General features: G+C 32.8%; 1 protein-coding gene across 1 annotated transcript; it reads left to right on the forward strand.

The window, feature by feature from the left end:
• Positions 1-13002: 13002 nt before the first annotated feature.
• LOC121211001 (uncharacterized) lies at positions 13003-14527 on the forward strand. Its single transcript, XM_041083113.1, has one exon. It carries the CDS (start codon positions 13356-13358, stop codon positions 14376-14378), a length of 1023 nt encoding a protein of 340 aa, XP_040939047.1. The 5' UTR covers positions 13003-13355; the 3' UTR covers positions 14379-14527.
• Positions 14528-20196: the final 5669 nt, after the last annotated feature.

Here is a 20196-nt window from a genome sequence, read left to right on the forward strand (position 1 = left end):
TTATAGTCTAGACTCGTACCAAGTTTTTTTCTTCTATCTTCGAGAGTTTACTCTAGATTATCATTGGTAGTGTATTTCCATCACCGAGAAAAGCATACTTCAAGTGGCTTGGGAGTGGTTTGAGTTCCAACTCCGAAGCCTGTAAAATAGATGGTACAAGCTTAGTCTGTGAGGGAGATAATTCAAAGGTTTAGCCTGAAGCTTTCCGTAGTTGTGATGCCTCCATATGAGCTACTGTTTCGTGAACAGAATCTTCAATGGTTATCCACTCCTCAAGTTCCTTAATGGCATCAAAGTCCAAACTTCTTCAAATGACAGCTTGTAATTCATCCTTATTATGATATTCCTAATGTAACTTAGTTAAATGATCAATAATATCAATATTAGAAACATTAGAAATCATGCTAGGACGGTTCATGGCCTTGTAGACATTGAATTTTACTACTTCCCCATCGAACTCCATAGTGAGTATCCCACTTCTTACGTCAATCTTCGTTTGTGCAGTACTTAAAATGGTCTTTCGAGAAGTATGTCTGATGCATTGGCCGAATTGTCATCCTCCATGTCGATGATGTAGAAGTCTGCAGAAAATATTAGCTCGTTTACCTTGACAAGAATGTCCTCTAATACTCCTCTGGATGTACCACAGATCTATCTGCAAGCTGGATTATCACACCTGTTTCCTTTAAAGGACCCGCGTTAAGTAGTTTATAAATTAACAAAGGCATAACATTAATTGATGGGCCTAAGCCACACATTGCTTTTTTAATACCAACACTACCTATTTTACAAGATATGAAAAACATATCTTGGTCCTTACATTTGGGCGGTATTTTTTGTTGCAGAACGGCGGAGACATTCTCTCCGACACTTACCTTTTCATTTCCCAGAAGTTTCCTTTTACTCGTGCATAAATCTTTTAGGAATTTTTCGTATCGTGGGATCTGCTTAATTGTATCGAGAAGAGGTATGTTGATTTCCACCTTCCGGAAGGTGTCAAGGATCTCCTTTTCGTCTCGCTCCTTCTTACATTGGACAAGTCGTCCAGGAAACAGAGGTGGTGCTGCAAATGACTTTTGTGGTGCCGACTCTACTGGAGCCTTTGTGTCAAGTTTCTCCCTATCTTGACTTGCGTCATGGACGCGACTAGTGTCATGGCTGCGACTTATGTCAAGTACGGGCTCCAAAACCTTCCCACTCCTTAGCGTCATAGCGCTTGCATTGTGTCGTGGATTTGGCTCAGTCTGGGATGGCAGCTTACCTTGGGACTCTAAACGGCTAACCGTGAGCGCGAGTTTTCTTACTTGCTTGTCTAACTCCTGCAAATGCATGTCAGTTTTTTTTTGGAATTTTTCAGTACCGTTGGCTAACCTTTCCACTATGGCCTCCAAAGATAACTTCGGGCGTGGTATCTGTTAATTCTGCAGCGGCCTTTGTTAGAACGGTTGATTGAATCACGAGTTCGAGTAGGGGTCATACAGTCTTTGGGGCGGTCCTAGAAAGTTCCCGATAGCATTCGCTTGTTCTGCTGAATCCTCCTGTAAAATCGGACATGAGTCCATAGGGTGGTCTGGCTTGGTGCAAATTCCGCATAACCGTACTGGGCCTGTTTTATCTAAAAGTAAAGTTTGAACAACATTAGTCAGCTTATCAATCTTATCTTCCAGAGACAAAGAATTTAACCCATGAACCCGTCTAGTGGGTTTTGTAACCGGTTGGAATTGTTGAGAGTTAGCAGCCATGGTTGAAATCAACTCTCTCGCTCTTGGAGGTGTCATGTTAACAAGCGCCCCCCCCACTTGTAGCATCTATCATTTTCATTTCCATCGGGAGTAAACCCTCATAAAAAAACTGCAATAGTTACTACTCAGTCAATCCATGTTGTGGGCAGCTTCCACACAACTTTTTATATCGCTCCCAGTAATCGTAGAGCGATTTAGTATCCTTCTGACGGATTCCTACGATATCCCTCCTTAGTTCGGCCGCTCGGGCTGCAGGGAAGAACTTGTCAAGAAACAAACGAGACATGTCAAACCATGTGTTGACAGATCCCGGAGGTAAATAAAATAGCCACTCTCTAGCAGAGTCGGCTAATGAAAATGGAAAAGCACGAAGTTTGATTTGGTCTTCTGTTACTCTCTGAGGTTTCATGCTTGTGCACACCATATGGAACTCCTTAAGGTGGGTATGCGGATTTTCGTTTTGTAGTTCACGAAAAGTGGGTAGTAGATGGATCAAACCCGACTTTAGCTCGAACGCCGTTCCTTCTGCCGAATAGGTTATGCATAAGGGTTGTTGTTCATCCGGTGCCACCGCGAGCTGGAGTATAGTTTGTTCAGCCATCTCGTCTGGTTCGTCAAAAATTTTTTCGGTGTAAGATATAGTTTCAAATCCGGGATTTGGCCTGTTACCATGTCATATGGATTCTTTCCGTAGTTGTCGGGCCAATTTCTCAATTTCTGGCTCAAACTCTAGATTTCCCGATTCTGATCTGGTCATAAGGTAGACAAACAAAAGTTAAAAAATATCTCTAATCCCCGGCAACGGCGCCAAAATTTGATGGGCGTCGAATCCACCAAAAATAATTCCTACAAAATAGCTCTAATTAGTAGTAGAGTGGTAGTAGGGTCGAGTCCACAGGGATTGGTACTCTAATCAACTTTCGAGTTTGGCTTATAAACAGAATGTTGTGGCTAAAGTCGTGCCCACGACTCAAAATGTACCAACTGAAAAATAAGCAAATAAATAAGTAAAGCGGGAGATTTTGAAATTGATTAGAAATTAAATAATCAAAACTGCTAAGATAAATAATTAAATAACTCAGAAATTAAATTGGGATTTGCAATCAAATGTAATGAGCCTTAGCCTTAGACTCGGTAAATTCCGTGTTGAGAATCGATCCTCAAAAATTGATCTTCTCCTTCAAGTGATAAGTTGGTTATAGTGGTTAAGAACGTCCTAACCACCAATTCTTCCTCTCGTAGCTGGTCTCGATACGACCTGCAAACCAAACCTTACCGATTATCTAACCGAGATACACGTGTTCCCGATTTAAGATTTCGGTAGCCTTGCGTTCTGAAGAACCCAACTCGAATTAACGGCCTCAACCGCGTGGGTCGTTTAAGCCCGATCACCTCTTCCTTGATTTGTTCTTGGGGATCCAAATACAGCACGGCCGATTCGTTTCTCCAATTGTCAGAAAACATGACTCTAACCCAACGAGCTCGTTTTGACTTGAAATCAAATTATCCTTAAGGGATGAGTTGTCAATCCCGATACTTAGGAAAAAGGTGAATACCGATTGGAAGGATTTTAAGCACGGGTACCAATCTCAGGGTCCTCGACCGAAAGAACACCGGTCTAAAGCTAAGATAGAATTTAGTGGAGCATGAATTTATTCATGCTTGAAAGTTGTGGAAGATGATGGATTTATATGAAATGTGATGGAAATTGGAAAAGAAAAGTACTTGGAAGGCAATTAGCCCGATTTGACAAAAGAAACAAAACCAAATGAAAATGTGGCAGAATGCTAAACTCCAATTTGAAAAGGGAAAAGGAGAGTTTTTCTATTCCAAATAGAAGTAGGAATACAAAGACAAGAGATGATTTTTCTAAGAACTAAAAGCCCCTATTTATATACATAGGGTTTATTAAAAATAGGCTAAAGCTAAATTAATAAAATAAAAATAAATAATAAATAATAAAACTAAATAAAATAAAATAATATCTTCTATTTTTAGTTTTTTACAAAGTCAAAATTGATGTTAAATCCTTAGTCTTCCCATCTTTATGATTTGGCCCAACTCAACGATTTGTCTTTCAATTTGGCCCCTTTTTACTCGTTTTTGACCAATTGCATCCCTGACAAGATTAAATCATAAAAACACCAATTAAGCAGGGATTAATTCAAAAATAAGCCAAATTAAACACAAGAATCATGTAAATTAATATGTTTATCACTTACCATAATAGATATCAATTTATTTGCATAGTGCACTCATATTTGGATTGTGACATGAGTTAAAACATTTAAATGTGCATTTAAATGAAACAAAACTTCAAGGATTTGTGGGCTCAAAAATATAATTTCAATTTATGTTCTCACGTCACAACTCATGCTGTGTGAGCTAGGCTAGACCATAACATTAACAATAATTATTATTAATTATTATTAACAAATGAAATCATATTAATATTATTTTTTTAAAAGTTATTAAATTAAGTAATACATAATTACTCATCAATTAATATTAGAAATTTTGAGTACGAGTTTTTATTTATATTAAATTACAATGATGATTTTAAATTAATTATCACTTAATTAGTTATAATTATACACCAATTTAAATTAAAATTTAACACTATAAATAACATCCAACACTTGGGCATTATTAATATTCATAAGTTAGAAATATCTTAATGATTTTTCAATAAGAAAATATCGAGTCACATTCAAATAATAATTACATTAGAAAAAAATAAAAGATGGATGATAGAGACATAGATGTTCTCATTGGAAAAATGATACATTAGACTAGACCCAAGTTGAATTGATTTTGAATTCGTTTTTGAATTAATTCACTTGTAACATTCATGGTGTGATTTGCCTAGAATTTGAGTTAGTCACTGACCATGCTTATTAACTCGTGTTCTTTGACATAAGTGGAGGCTTGTGATGTAAAGAGGATCAAGTCCATAGCCGGTAACATAACTTGTATATGGCATGGCTTTACTAGCAACAATGGAATTCATAGCTCGATTAAAAAGTTAACGACATCCTTTCGTTAGCATTGTATGGATTGATAAATATGGAACGTGGTCACAGGTTGCTTATTCTCGAAAAAGCAATTTATCACATTATTTATTGATAGTGATCATATTAATCATTAAGAAGACACAATGGTGACAATGAGATAAAATAGGATTGTATTGAGTGAATGGATTTAACTCAAAAGGAATGATGAATATCATATGAGGGTAACACACACATGACGAGGTCATTGGACAAAGTAATTGGATGAATTGCTGTAATAGCCTAATTTTCAGTGGTATCGGAAATAGTGATTCGAGATCACTACATCCGACGAGTAAGTTTAAAATTTTAGTAAATTAATACTTATTAGTCAAGTGTGACATTAGAAATATTCTTGAATTAGTGAATTTTGTGAATTAAAAGAATTTATTAGGTCAAATGAGTAAAAAAAATGAGGTATCGAGACCTCGAATTTATAAGACAAAACCATAAAAATTTTTATAAATCTTTATGTAGTTTTATTAAGTTAGTACTAAAGTTTCGTAAGAAAATTTTAATGTTTTGATAGTTAATTAATTAAAAAAGACTAAATTGTAAAAGGTGAAAAACATGTTAAAGTGATTAAATAACTTAAATGTCTAATAAGGAGGGATTTAAAAAGCAATTAGACCCAAATTAAATGGGCTGGACGGTTTGGGGCATGAAATAAGTAAGAAAATAATGTGAACAAGGGGCAAAATTGGAAATAACCTAAAATTCATTAGTTAAAAAGGATTTAATTAAAAAATCTAGAGATTTCATCATTTTTCTTCAGCTAAAAACGCCATAGCAGACCTTATAAGCTGGTTTTTTATATTTTTGCACCATTTGAGTTCAATTATTTATTTTTCTTTGTAATTTTTATGTTTTTGTGACTTTTACAATTAGGTCCACTTATTGAATTCATTAGTTTTTTGATTCTATGAGTGAAATTGAAAGTTACCATGGTTGAGTGCTGGTATTTTATGATGAATAAATACGGATTTGAAGCTTTAATTTTGCTATGGGATGATTTTATTAAGTGATTTCAATAGAAATTAATTTTTAGGACCTAATTGTGAAAAAGTTAAGAATTAGGGTTTGTGCTGAAATTTTGAATACCAAAGGTTGTGTGGTAGTTTATAATGATGGAATAAAGTGTTGATTGATAAAAATTAGCTCAATTGATGGGTTAATTGGGCAGGGACTAAATTGTAAAAACTATAAATTTTAGGGTAAAATTGTAATTTCAAAATTTGAAGGGTATAGATTGTGAAGTGAATTAGAATTGAGTTAGATGCTAATGAATGGAAAATTTTATATTATAGATCAAGAATCAAAGATAAACAAGGAAAAGAGAATTTTTTTTATTAATCCCTGAATTTCTACAACTTTCATAAATTAGCCTAGGTAAGTTCATATGGCTGAATTTTTATGTTCAATTATTAATTTTGTGAATGATACAATATTTTTAATTTGTATTTTTTCTATTGAATTATGATAATTGTAATAATGTGAAAATCGAATTGAAAGTTCGAATTAAGGGTAACGCAGGACTGAGTACATTCATTCAGTGCTCAGTGATGAATTGATGGATAAGATCATGGTTAAATCATAGAAAAAGTGTGAAATTTGAGATCATAGCGGAGCTATGGCACAGTGAAAGTGAACGTAAGACCATGATTGAATCATAACAGTTATATATGTGTGCAAGTGTAAGACCATAGTTAGGCTATGGCAACGTGATTAAGTGCGTGGCAAAGCCATGGTAAAATGTGTGCAAAACCAAAGTGGAATATGGCATCAAGCTAATAACGTACTCAATTCTGTAAGACGTTCCCTAATTTGACAAGTAATGGTAAGTGTTACTTGAAATCAAGTGTTAAGATTTAGTTAGTTATTGATATTGAGCTCAATCCAGTGAATTCATCATTTGAAATTGTATATGATAGGAAACTTTAGTGAAAACTTGTTATTGAATTGTTATTGTAATTCGGTAATATTTAAGTTTTAAGCCTATGAGCTTACTAAGCTTTCATAAGCTTACTTATGTGTGTTAATGTTCTGTGTAAATTGACGTGAGTTCAGAGGATCAGATCAACACCTCAGAGTACACTATCCAGATTTTACCGGTAGATTTTATAGTACAATTTTTGGTTTATATGGCATGTATAGGTTTGAATGAAAAGAAAATGATATTGTAATATGGTCTTGAATGGCTCATACACATATGTGTTAGTATATATACATGTTAAATAGAATTTAAAAGTAGACAATGAATGAGATTATATGGTAAGTTTATGCAAATGAGTTGTGTTACAAAATATAGGTCTAAAACTTGTATTAAAACTTGTGTTGGCTGCTTGATTGGTGTATTTTGGTATGTGAAAGTATCATATGCAGGTTTATTGTGTAAAGGGTGAGAAAAGTGGTCTTAAAATGGCCTATTTTTGTCCACACGGGCATATGGGCATGTGATTTGGCCGTGTGTCCCCTACACCTTAAAAATAAGAAACAAAATGCTCAGAATTGAGCATACGAGCAAGACAAGGGCGTGTGTCTCAGCCATGTGGGTGACACGGCCTTGGACACGGGCGTGTTACATGGCTGTGTGAAAACTGCACCTAATTTATGAAAATTAAATTAACCATACGGCCTAGGACACGGGCGTGTTACATGGCCGTGTGAAAACTGCACCTAATTTATGAAAATTAAATCCATACGGCCTAGCACACGGGCGTGTGATTTGACTGTGTGACCTAAATTTCCTCATGCCTTATAAGTCAGAGAGTTACACGGGTTAGGGACACGGTCGTGTGATTCATATGGACTAATCACATGGGCGTGCCTTTAGACCACGCAGGCGTGTAGGCATTGTGTATAAGGAAAATTTTGTAAATTCGCGAAAAATTCTTAGGGTTTCCGATTTAGTTCCGAATCATTTTTACTGTTCATATTGGGTTCGAGGGTCCATTTAAGGGACTATTGATTATTATCGAATGTGAATAGTAATTTTGGCTCAATTTATCTGTAAACCTGGTAATACTCTATAACCCTATTTTGGCGACGGATACGGGTTAGGGGTGTTACAATTGCTTTCGTAAAGAGTACATAATAAGGAGTTTTCAATCATGGTACTTTTTGTGGACTAACTCCACGATTAAGTGAATTGCGAATTATCGGAACGATACTTCTGAACATAATTGCAATAACTTGAGTCTAATTGTATGTGTACGATTGGTCCCTTCGTTAGCTCAATAAATGCTTGATCGGACTGCATTTGAATCAAAAGAAAATTCTACGACTTTAAAACAATTTATTTTAGTTGATTTATTTGATGTGGAATTAAATTAGACAATCATGAGAATTGTTCAACTAGGGAATTTGATTAAAGAATTTTCTTGAAAAAAAAATTTGAAAAATCTAAATGATTTTTTGAAAAATTAATTTTGATCAAGTAAAATTAAATTAACCAAATTAACTAAAATAAATATGATATTTTTGAAAATTAATTTTCAAGTTAGACAATTGGCCTAATGGGTAATTGAACTTGAAATTGGACCTAAGATCGATAATTGAACTCGAGAACCCAAAATCGAGACTGAGACCCAAAAATTGGTCGAATCAAGCCTGATATGTGAAACAGGGCTGATGATCCAATTGGTGGCAAGACCGGACCGATTGGGCCGTCATTGACCCAGATCGAATCGGTTACAACCGAACCAACTTGGGGTGCTCTGAAGGTGTAGATGAATCACACTCCTACCAAGACTCTACCGAATTATTTAATTTCAGATTAATTATTCTAAAAATAATATTATTTTAATAAATTTAATTTAATACTTATCATAATAGTATTTTTTTCAATTTAATATTAAAGTGATTATCTTAATATCAAAATTAATTTAATATTTATCTTGTAGATAAATATTCTATTAATTTAATAAGATTTTATATTAAATTTAACCTAATATTTATCTTGATAAGTATTATATTAATTTAATATTAAAGTTATTAAGTTTAATCATAGTTGAACGAGAAAATTTGCTGAAGAAATTATTTCAGAAGATTTCTAGAGATATTTTTCTTATTTACAACTTGACTAAAAAATTTAGAGAAATTGCGAAATTACCTCACTGGTAATTTTGTAAAAAAATTTCTGATTCGAAGCGAGCCTACATTCGGTATACATGAGCTTGAGGATAGCGGTGAAAACTACTTAGTCGTACTTTAGATATCATAACCAAGTTTTAGTTTTGGAAAAAAAATTTTAAGCTGTAGTTTTCCCCTTAAATTTATTTTTCGTTACGTTTTCCAAACTCGATTTTCCAATAACATAGTGAATAGTTTATTCCACAATCGATCCAAAAACCTATAGGCCAAAGCCTAATCTACTCTTACATAAGAAGTAATTGTAGTCCCAATAAATAACCCCGACTTGTTATAACCACACACCCCAATTAACCTTACAAAAATTAACAACTCCCCATAAGGCTTATCAAAAGATATTAAAATAATGTAAAGTATAATCACAAGCTAACAACAAATACACAAGAAACTGCAGTAGAGGCACTACCAAAAGATGCGTCTAACCATGTACTATCAAAATCACATTTCTAAAATATTTTTCAGAAGTAAAGTTAAACTAACCATTATTTTGTATCCTTTCATAAATGTGTTGACACCATTTTTTGGATGAAAACGGGGTCGACTTGGATTTAAAAAAGAATGAAAACGGGAGTCGCCACCAATCCTTTTTTGACGAGGTGTGATCGGGTCACCTCAAAAAGTGGTTGTTTTTAATAAATGATTTAATTTTATTAAAACAACGATTTTGGTCTACGAAATTCAGAAAAATGAGTTCGGGAGCCGGTTACGCACGAGGAAGGATTAACACCCTCGATACGCCCAAAATTGGTACCTAGTTGATTAATTAGTGTCTTAGTGTCGAAAATTGAAAATTTGAAGAGTTTTAAAAAATACGATCCTTAAAAGAAAATCTGATATCGTGAATTGAAACATAAGATTCTCTTGTTCCGAAGGAATATCACATCCAGCACGTTAGGACACGATACTCTAAACCATCGAAACCAAGATCACCTTATAGTTTAATGAAACCATACTTTGAAGCTTTAAGAGGATATTTGGCTATTTAGTCAAACGAGAAATCGAAACCCAGCACATTAGGGCACGTTTTCTCGAGTTTCCGAACGCGAAATATTGCCTTATTTAGAAAAATTTTCCTTTTGGTGTTTAGTGTCAATGCTTGACAAAACAATAACGAATACGACAAGGTGAGCAAAGTAAAGTGAGTAACAACAATGCAATAGGCAAAATGAAATGACGAGGCGATTACATAAACAAAGCATACAAATAAATAAATAGAACTAACATTTAAAAAAGGCACAAGTGTACACGAATAAATAAACAAACACCAAATAACAATGATGACAATAAATACACTTATGTAAAAATGTATATGCATGTATAATTTAAAGCCATAAAATAAGAAATGCATATAAATTATAGAATATGAAACATAGATAAATATATACATGTATATAAAATCGGTAAGTATTATAAAAATAAAAATGTAAATGTGTTTATATATATTTACAAATTGTGATAATATAAAATATATGTATGTGAATTATAAAATATGTGAAATATACAAAAAGCATTTTTAAGAATATAAAGAATATATATAAGTATGTCTATGATGTAAAATATGCATAAATATATGTAAGTATATAAGAATTATGAAATATGAAAAATATATTTAAGTATGTATAAGTACGTATATATACATATATATGAATTAAGATGTATGTATTTATGCTTATACCTATGTATACATAAAAATATGAGATATAAAAATATAAAAAAGTATATTTATAATAAATGAAAAGTATGTACGTAAATATATTATAAAAATGTATCAACAATTTGAAATTATGAATATTAAAATATTTTAATATAAATAATATATAAGATGATGACATATATATTTAGCGATATTAAAAATCCATATAACATACATAGAACATATATAGTATATGCATACCTTAGAAATGATAAGAATGATAATAAAACTATTTTCTACCCTACATAAATACATACACACATATATATAAACGACAGTATATACAATATAATACTAGAAAATATATATAATAGTGTAAAATATAACTAATAATATTAAAATATATACAATGATAATATATATAAAAGATATATGTATATATAATTATATAATATAATATTAAAATATAATAATACGACATAAGAAACATGACACAAATAAAGTATAGTATTAAGAACACATATATAATACATGAAGAATATACATAATACTAAAATATTTAGGTAATATATGCGTATATTAAAAACTAGTAATAATATTACCGAGGTATATACAAATATGTCAAGTATATATACGTATTATAAATATATAAATATATAACAAAGCATAAACTAATAAAATAATAATAATAATAATAATAATGATAACATTGGAATATAAAAGAAACAAACATAAGATTAATAAAATATTAGAATAAAATGAAATAAAAATATTAAATATGAAAATATATATATGTATACACGTACATAATAAAAATATATACTAATACATAATAGTAATACTAATACTAATAATACTAATAATATAAAAATAACAAGGATATTTAATAAAGATATAAAAATAAACGAAAAAATGACTAAAATTGAATTAAAAACAAAGTTGTGGGGCCAATTTGAAATGAAAACAAAGAAAAGGGACTTAATTGTACGCGCGTGAAACGTTGGGGGACCGAAACAACAATTATTCCTTTCCATTAAAACGCAGCACATTGGCGGGGACTAAATCGAAAAGCGCGAGAAATTATAGGGCCAAATTAAAAGCCATAAGAAACTTAATTGTGAAGCATCAGAAAAGCGGAAGGACTGCGCGCATAAATATCCCATTCAAACGAAAACACGCGGATCCTCTAGCGGGTCGGGTCGGATGGGTCGGGTATGGCCAAAACGACGTCGTTTTGGGGCTTAAGTGTAGCCCCCAAAACGACGTCGTTTTGGAGGGCTATATAAGGCCTAAACTAACCAAAAAAAAATCATTTGGGGAGAGGGAAAGAAAAAAAAGAAGAGAGAGGGAAGAGAGAAGGAAGAGAGAAGGGAGGGGGGAAGGGAAAATCCGGCCAGGGGGCCGGTCACCGGACGGCCACCGGAGGCTCGTCGGCGCCGGCGCCGGCCACCGCACGCGGTGGCCGGAAAAGGTAAAAAATTTATTTTTTGTTTTTTTTTATTTGTTGTATATTTTTATGTTAAATAGATAGAAAATAAAGAAATATATGTATATGTATGTAAAAATCGAAAGGAACAAAGAAAAAAATACAACCTTTTGTTTTTTCTTTTTGTTTTTAACAATCACTGCTATCTGTTTATTGAAGACTGTAAATTTCTCTTTAGTGTTTACAAAGTAGAAAAGAAGAAGAAAGAAAAAAAAAAAAAGCCCCCCATACAATTTTTGATTCGGGTTTTTATAACCCATTTTCATCTAATTTCCTATTGTTTCTGTTTTGTCTCTTTGCATGGGATGGGCACGATGGAGGTGACAGAGGCATGGGGTGCAGACAGTGATGGGCATGCGTGGAGGCTGGCGCGGAGCAGAGGCGTGCGAGGTTGAATAGTTGCGCACATGGGGCAACGGCGCAAGTGGGCAAGTGGGGGGGTTTGCTGGTATGGGCCCGGGCAGATTTTGGGCTTTACAAAATGTTTGATAAATGTATTTCGGGTTTAAAAAGAAAATTCAATTTTAAGAGAATGATATAATTTTTACAACAACAAAAGACTATATGTTGACAAAATCAATAAATGTGTTGAAAGCTGGTATACCAAAATATACCTCCGACACAAACATTAAACATAAATACGAGAAAATGAAAAAAAAAAAAGAGATAGCAAATAAGATAAGGTGGGTTTCATGAATCGTGGCAGAGTTGCAAAAGAAGGTGGAGCAAGTTAACTTTCTATCAATCCAATAATAGAAGAAAAATGAAGAAACATTGAGTAGAGAGTGGGTGTCAGTTAGCATTTAACATGGAAAAAAAGTCAATACAAAAGAAAGACGATGGAGAAAAATCCAGGGGAAAAGAAAGTTGACAAAAACACGTAATAGATTGATGGATTTGAACGATATAATGAATGATTCAAATGACTTTTCTTTCAAGGTGGGACTCTAAAGACCTAAATGAAGCTCTACCCCATGTATCCCACAGGGTAAAATCAAAGCTATCAGATATCTCTATTTATTGTAATAATATTTGTTAAGTTGTCCAGGGGACCGCAAATGAAATAATTAACCATTTGTATTAAGTCTTCTATGGACATTAATTTCTATTTCTTTAGACAATCCTACCCTTATCAAAAAAAGCATTGCTTGCTTGGCTTCCTTGATGAGTTGTATATGCCCATCAAAGCAAAGCATTTGGATCTTTATACTTCTTTAGATTTATGAGTTTTCTGTTCAATTTGTCTGATAAGCACTTCTTCCTATAAGCCAGTCCTTCCAAGTTTTGAGAATTTGATGATGAAGATAAGCCATGAAAGAGGGAAAGCAGTGGAAGTGTACAACAACATTGATATTTTCCATGATTATAATAGAACTTCATCGAATGTTCCATGTAAGGAACATCCGCAACTATCTTCAGCTGGTGTATGTGCTTATTGTCTCAGAGATCGTTTGATCAATTTGGTTTGCTCAGATTGTGGTGTTCAGCGTTTCTCGTCTTGTTCATGCGCTGGTCGCGGCGGTGAAGCAGCCGGCATTGGGCGTGTCTCGTTCTTGATTGAGAATGAAAACAAGGAGCAAGTTCCGAATGCCAAGCCTAGAAGGAGTACTAGTGCTGGAAACAAATCAGAAGAGATCTTCTTAATCAAGAGAAGCAATAGTGGCTGCGCTGAGATCAAGAAAAAGAAAGGGTTTTGGGGGTTTGGAAGATTGTTCGGGAAAAAAAGAGACAAAGATTGTAATGATTGTGGTAAGAGTGAAGGTGGAGTCGATGAGAAAAGCGATTTGTTGGTCGTTGATTGTACAGGCGTATCAAGGTCAAGGTCTCTTTGTAGTTTCAGGGGTGGTGGGTTTTTTGGATCGGAAGATAGAGGCGATTTGACGAAATTTTCAGGTGCTAGGAACTCCATTTCAGCTGCTCGGAGTTCTGGTTTCAATGGCGGTTTGGGTTTCGATGGTGAAAGGAAAAGTGGCCTTAGTGAATTAGGAGAACCGAGGAAAAGCGGTTCTGATAGTGCAGCAGATATTAAAGCTACGAGAAAAGCTGGTTGTGGGGGTTTCATGGAAGTTGATGGTGGTGCAAACAGGCGGGTGCAAAGGTATTTTAATGGTGGGGATGATGATTCAGGCTTCATTGACTTAAAATTTGGTTTTCAAGCAGAGACTAAGGGTGCTTTGTCAGCTTTTGGCAGCATGAGAAATGGTTGCTCCATTGAAAATGCAAGTTCATGTCAGATAACAGTGGATGAAAGAGAGATCAAACAAAGCAGAAAAAGTTTCAAGGGATGGCGATGGATTTTCAAATCACCAGAAAAATGAAAATCTTATAGCCCCCGTCTTTCAAATTTTTAATCTCTGTTTTTTACTTTGTATTCATGTCTAAGATCGAGTGGCTTGTTTTGACAGAGAAATGTATTCATTGTTGCTATAGAGCCTTTTTAAATAAAAGCAAGAGAAGATGTTCATAAGGTAGCACCAATATGAATCTCAACCAAATTAATTTCTTTTGTTTTCCAGGTAGTTGGATGTAGAAAGAGTATCTTTCAATTCCAAAACCTTATTGGATATTCATAACAAGGTTGAAACTGGAATTATATTATCTTCCTAAGTTAAAAAAAAAAAAGGATCAAAGCTCACTGACATGATCCATATCTTAATCCAATATAGCTGAAGCATTTCTCTCTAAAAAATGTGTAGCAGATGACTTCCTGAGACCAACGAGATTCGAGGTATATTGTCCAAGCCTAACAAAAGTGGTTGTCCAAGTGAGAGTGTGCAAAACCAGTGATGATCGTGAGTGTAACACGGGATTAAGCCAAGAAATGCAACATATTAAGAAACAGAGAATGGGCGGTGCAGCAAAGAAAGCATAGAATTTCTAAGAAGCTTGAAAGAAACAAAGTTCTGAATTAATGAAGCAAAAAAAAAAAACAGACTTTACAATTCTCGCCCTGCTTCTTCTTTTCTCTGGTTTAGAAATTGAGTTGCAGTAAACACGCAGAGTTTCTCCCTCAAGGAAACAAACGACTCTACAGACACTGGCTGGGTCAGAACATCAGCTACTTGCAAGTGAGCTGGTACATAATTAACTTGAAGCAAGGCCCTATCTACTTTTTCCTGAAAATCATGATTGCCATGCTTAGTTTTAGCACGCAGAACAGGGTTAGCAGCCATTTTACTGTATTGGTGTTGTCACTCTAAAGCTTAGTTTGGATTTGTGGTGTGTTTACCTTTGGTGAGGTTAAAAACAGCAGTGGCGGTGAAATTGATTACTATAGCGGTGAGATTGGATACTGTAGCAGTGAGATTAGAAACAGCGGTGGAGTGTGTGTTTGGATTCAAACGCAGCTGTAGCGGTGAGGTGAAAATAAAAAATGACTATTAAGAACATTAGATTAGAATTGATATATAATAAAAATTTTTAAATTATTTTACTTATATAAAATTATTAAAATATGTGAATTTATAAATTCATTTAATAAAATATTAAAATTTATCTTCCAATATTTTATTATAAATATTTTAATGAATTATATAATCAATTTAAATTATTTATTAGATAAAATGATAATAATTTTTAATTTTTTATAGTTAAATATTCTTTTATAACAATGATAAATATGATTTTCGTAAATAGTAACATTATACTTGGATCAAATTTTGAAGTATCTAAACGAATGATTTTCAATAAAAAAATATATAGTAACATAAGACATAACAAGTTTCATTATTACTAGAAATTAGGTTATGATACAAAATTATTTTTACAAATATTGATTCATTAAACTATTTACAATGGTTTCCCTTTAACATTGCAATTTCAAGGTCACTTTCACTGTTAGAAGAACTCGATTCACCTTTATCAAAATGGCCTGAAGAGATTCGCATGTCGGGTATATTCTCAAATTGTCTAAAATCTTTATCATTTGACCAAGCATGTCTTCGAATGTAATTATGCAAAACCATTGTTGCAATAACTATTAAAACTTGCTTGTCGAATGAATAGCTTGGAATATCTCTTAATATTGACCATTTTTTTTCCATACTCCAAATGTTTGTTCAATCACAGAGCGTAACGAAAAATGGGCATGATTACAAATTTCTTTTTTTCCAGATGCTCGATGATTACCTCTATGAAAGTTAGGTAAATGATATCGTTCCCCCCTATATGGATCTAGAAAACCTGCCATTTGTGGATATCCTGAATCCACAAGATAATATTTTCCTATAAAAAAGTAAAACATAATATCAAGTTTAAAAATAAATTAAAAATTTTAATATTGTTTTTTATGTAAAGATTAATTAAAAAAATTAAAGTTCAACCTGGTGGAGGGTGTGGAAACTTTAACTCTTGTTTTCTAAGTGCTTGCAAAAAAATTCTACTGTCATGTGCTGTTCCTTCCCAACCAGGAAATGCAAAAATAAAGCACATGTTGAAGTCACAAACTGCCATAATATTTTGAGCTGGTTCACCTTTCCGTCCGATATAAGGTATTTGACAAGAAGGCGAAATGCATGCTTTTATGTGTGTTCCATCTATGGCCCCAATACAATCCTTTAAAATAAATAGTAATGAGATAAAAGTTAGAAATAATTTATATTTTAAAAATATAAAGATTGTGTAAATTTTACCTTAAAGTGAGGCCAATGTCTTGTATCATGTTGAATATGGTTCGGTACTTCCTCAAATTGGCCTTCAGTGGGTTTAATCGTGTCTATTCCCATTCGAGCAAATGTAACGCCCCAATTTTCGAGAATTCTGTGAATGTTGGCATGGGTTTAATTATGTTAGTGGGCCTCTAGAAGGCCCAAGCTTAAGATAGAACCTGACAATTTTAGTTAATTTTTGTTCTTTAAGAAAAAATAGGGTGAAATTATGAAATAGGACCTATGTGAAAATATTTGAAAATGCTATAGGCTAAATTGAAGTGGCCAAATAAATAGGAGTGCAAAATAGGAGGATTTGCATGACAAACCTCCCATTTTACATGAAGTGGCCAGCCATCATGTTGTTGTAGACAATATGAGCACTTGATATCCATAATTCATGGTACAAATTGATAATGGGTTAGGTAAATGTTCCATGATAATGGATTAGGTAAATATTCCATGATAATGGGTTAGGTAAATGTTCCATGATAATGGTTTGGGTAAATGTTCCATGATGGGCATTTCATGTCTTTTGTATTAAAGAATTAAATGGATGAAATAAGTTGTGCTATTAGTCTTTATACTTTGAAAAGTTGTGGATTTAATTCCTATACTTTTATTTGGTTATTTTTAGTTTATATACTTTTTAAATTTTAAAATTTCAATTCTCAACAAACAATAATTATTAGATTCATTTAGTAAAATTATGTTATTTTCATAATTTGATGTGACAAATCTATTATCATATGTGTAGTGTCATGTCGGTTTATTATATTTATATATTAGTCACTAAAAATCCAATTAATAGATTAACGACTATCATTTGCATCAAGGTTAAAATTTCAAAATGAAAAAGTATAGGGACTTAGAAAGATCCAATTAGAGAAATAGACTAAGTTTACAACTGTACACATATTACAAGACTAAAAATTAAATTTAACGAAACAAATTTAACTATTATTGTTTGGTTTAGGACTAAAATTTCAAATTTTAAAAAAGTATAGTGATTACAAGTGACTAATTCGAAAAGTACAAAAATTAAAATTGATCAAATAAAAGTACAGGGACTAAATTCACAACTTTCACAAAGTACAGGATCTAATATTAGAATTTAACCAATTTTATTTTCTGTACATTTCCTGGGTTGGTGAGAATAATGCTACTCGGGTTTTCTTATCTATTTCTTGTTATATTTGTTTCAGCTCACGTTCTCTTCTTCAAGAAAAAAGAAACTGATGAAGTGATTATAAATTAAGGAAAATGAAGTTAGTTTTAATTGTAAAATGATTGTACAAGCCCAATTTTGGGCCTAAAACAAATAACCTACCCAAAACAAATAACCTACCCAAATAACTCCCAAATAACCCCAGACCCAAACTAACCAAAACCTAGCCCAAAACCCACTAAACAGATGAGCCCAAAACAAAAGAAAATTCTACGACTTTAAAACAATTTATTTTAGTTGATTTATTTGATGTGGAATTAAATTAGACAATCATGAGAATTGTTCAACTAGGGAATTTGATTAAAGAATTTTCTTGAAAAAAAAATTTGAAAAATCTAAATGATTTTTTGAAAAATTAATTTTGATCAAGTAAAATTAAATTAACCAAATTAACTAAAATAAATATGATATTTTTGAAATTAATTTTCAAGTTAGACAATTGGCCTAATGGGTAATTGAACTTGAAATTGGACCTAAGATCGATAATTGAACTCGAGAACCCAAAATCGAGACTGAGACCCAAAAATTGGTCGAATCAAGCCTGATATGTGAAACAGGGCTGATGATCCAATTGGTGGCAAGACCGGACCGATTGGGCCGTCATTGACCCAGATCGAATCGGTTACAACCGAACCAACTTGGGGTGCTCTGAAGGTGTAGATGAATCACACTCCTACCAAGACTCTACCGAATTATTTAATTTCAGATTAATTATTCTAAAATAATATTATTTTAATAAATTTAATTTAATACTTATCATAATAGTATTTTTTTCAATTTAATATTAAAGTGATTATCTTAATATCAAAATTAATTTAATATTTATCTTGTAGATAAATATTCTATTAATTTAATAAGATTTTATATTAAATTTAACCTAATATTTATCTTGATAAGTATTATATTAATTTAATATTAAAGTTATTAAGTTTAATCATAGTTGAACGAGAAAATTTGCTGAAGAAATTATTTCAGAAGATTTCTAGAGATATTTTTCTTATTTACAACTTGACTAAAAAATTTAGAGAAATTGCGAAATTACCTCACTGGTAATTTTGTAAAAAATTTCTGATTCGAAGCGAGCCTACATTCGGTATACATGAGCTTGAGGATAGCGGTGAAAACTACTTAGTCGTACTTTAGATATCATAACCAAGTTTTAGTTTTGGAAAAAAAATTTTAAGCTGTAGTTTTCCCCTTAAATTTATTTTTCGTTACGTTTTCCAAACTCGATTTTCCAATAACATAGTGAATAGTTTATTCCACAATCGATCCAAAAACCTATAGGCCAAAGCCTAATCTACTCTTACATAAGAAGTAATTGTAGTCCCAATAAATAACCCCGACTTGTTATAACCACACACCCCAATTAACCTTACAAAAATTAACAACTCCCCATAAGGCTTATCAAAAGATATTAAAATAATGTAAAGTATAATCACAAGCTAACAACAAATACACAAGAAACTGCAGTAGAGGCACTACCAAAAGATGCGTCTAACCATGTACTATCAAAATCACATTTCTAAAATATTTTTCAGAAGTAAAGTTAAACTAACCATTATTTTGTATCCTTTCATAAATGTGTTGACACCATTTTTGGATGAAAACGGGGTCGACTTGGATTTAAAAAAGAATGAAAACGGGAGTCGCCACCAATCCTTTTTTGACGAGGTGTGATCGGGTCACCTCAAAAAGTGGTTGTTTTTAATAAATGATTTAATTTTATTAAAACAACGATTTTGGTCTACGAAATTCAGAAAAATGAGTTCGGGAGCCGGTTACGCACGAGGAAGGATTAACACCCTCGATACGCCCAAAATTGGTACCTAGTTGATTAATTAGTGTCTTAGTGTCGAAAATTGAAAATTTGAAGAGTTTTAAAAAATACGATCCTTAAAAGAAAATCTGATATCGTGAATTGAAACATAAGATTCTCTTGTTCCGAAGGAATATCACATCCAGCACGTTAGGACACGATACTCTAAACCATCGAAACCAAGATCACCTTATAGTTTAATGAAACCATACTTTGAAGCTTTAAGAGGATATTTGGCTATTTAGTCAAACGAGAAATCGAAACCCAGCACATTAGGGCACGTTTTCTCGAGTTTCCGAACGCGAAATATTGCCTTATTTAGAAAAATTTTCCTTTTGGTGTTTAGTGTCAATGCTTGACAAAACAATAACGAATACGACAAGGTGAGCAAAGTAAAGTGAGTAACAACAATGCAATAGGCAAAATGAAATGACGAGGCGATT

The sequence above is a fragment of the Gossypium hirsutum genome, chromosome A12 (genome assembly GCF_007990345.1).
Source record: "Gossypium hirsutum isolate 1008001.06 chromosome A12, Gossypium_hirsutum_v2.1, whole genome shotgun sequence".
Classification (NCBI taxonomy): Eukaryota; Viridiplantae; Streptophyta; class Magnoliopsida; order Malvales; family Malvaceae; genus Gossypium; species Gossypium hirsutum.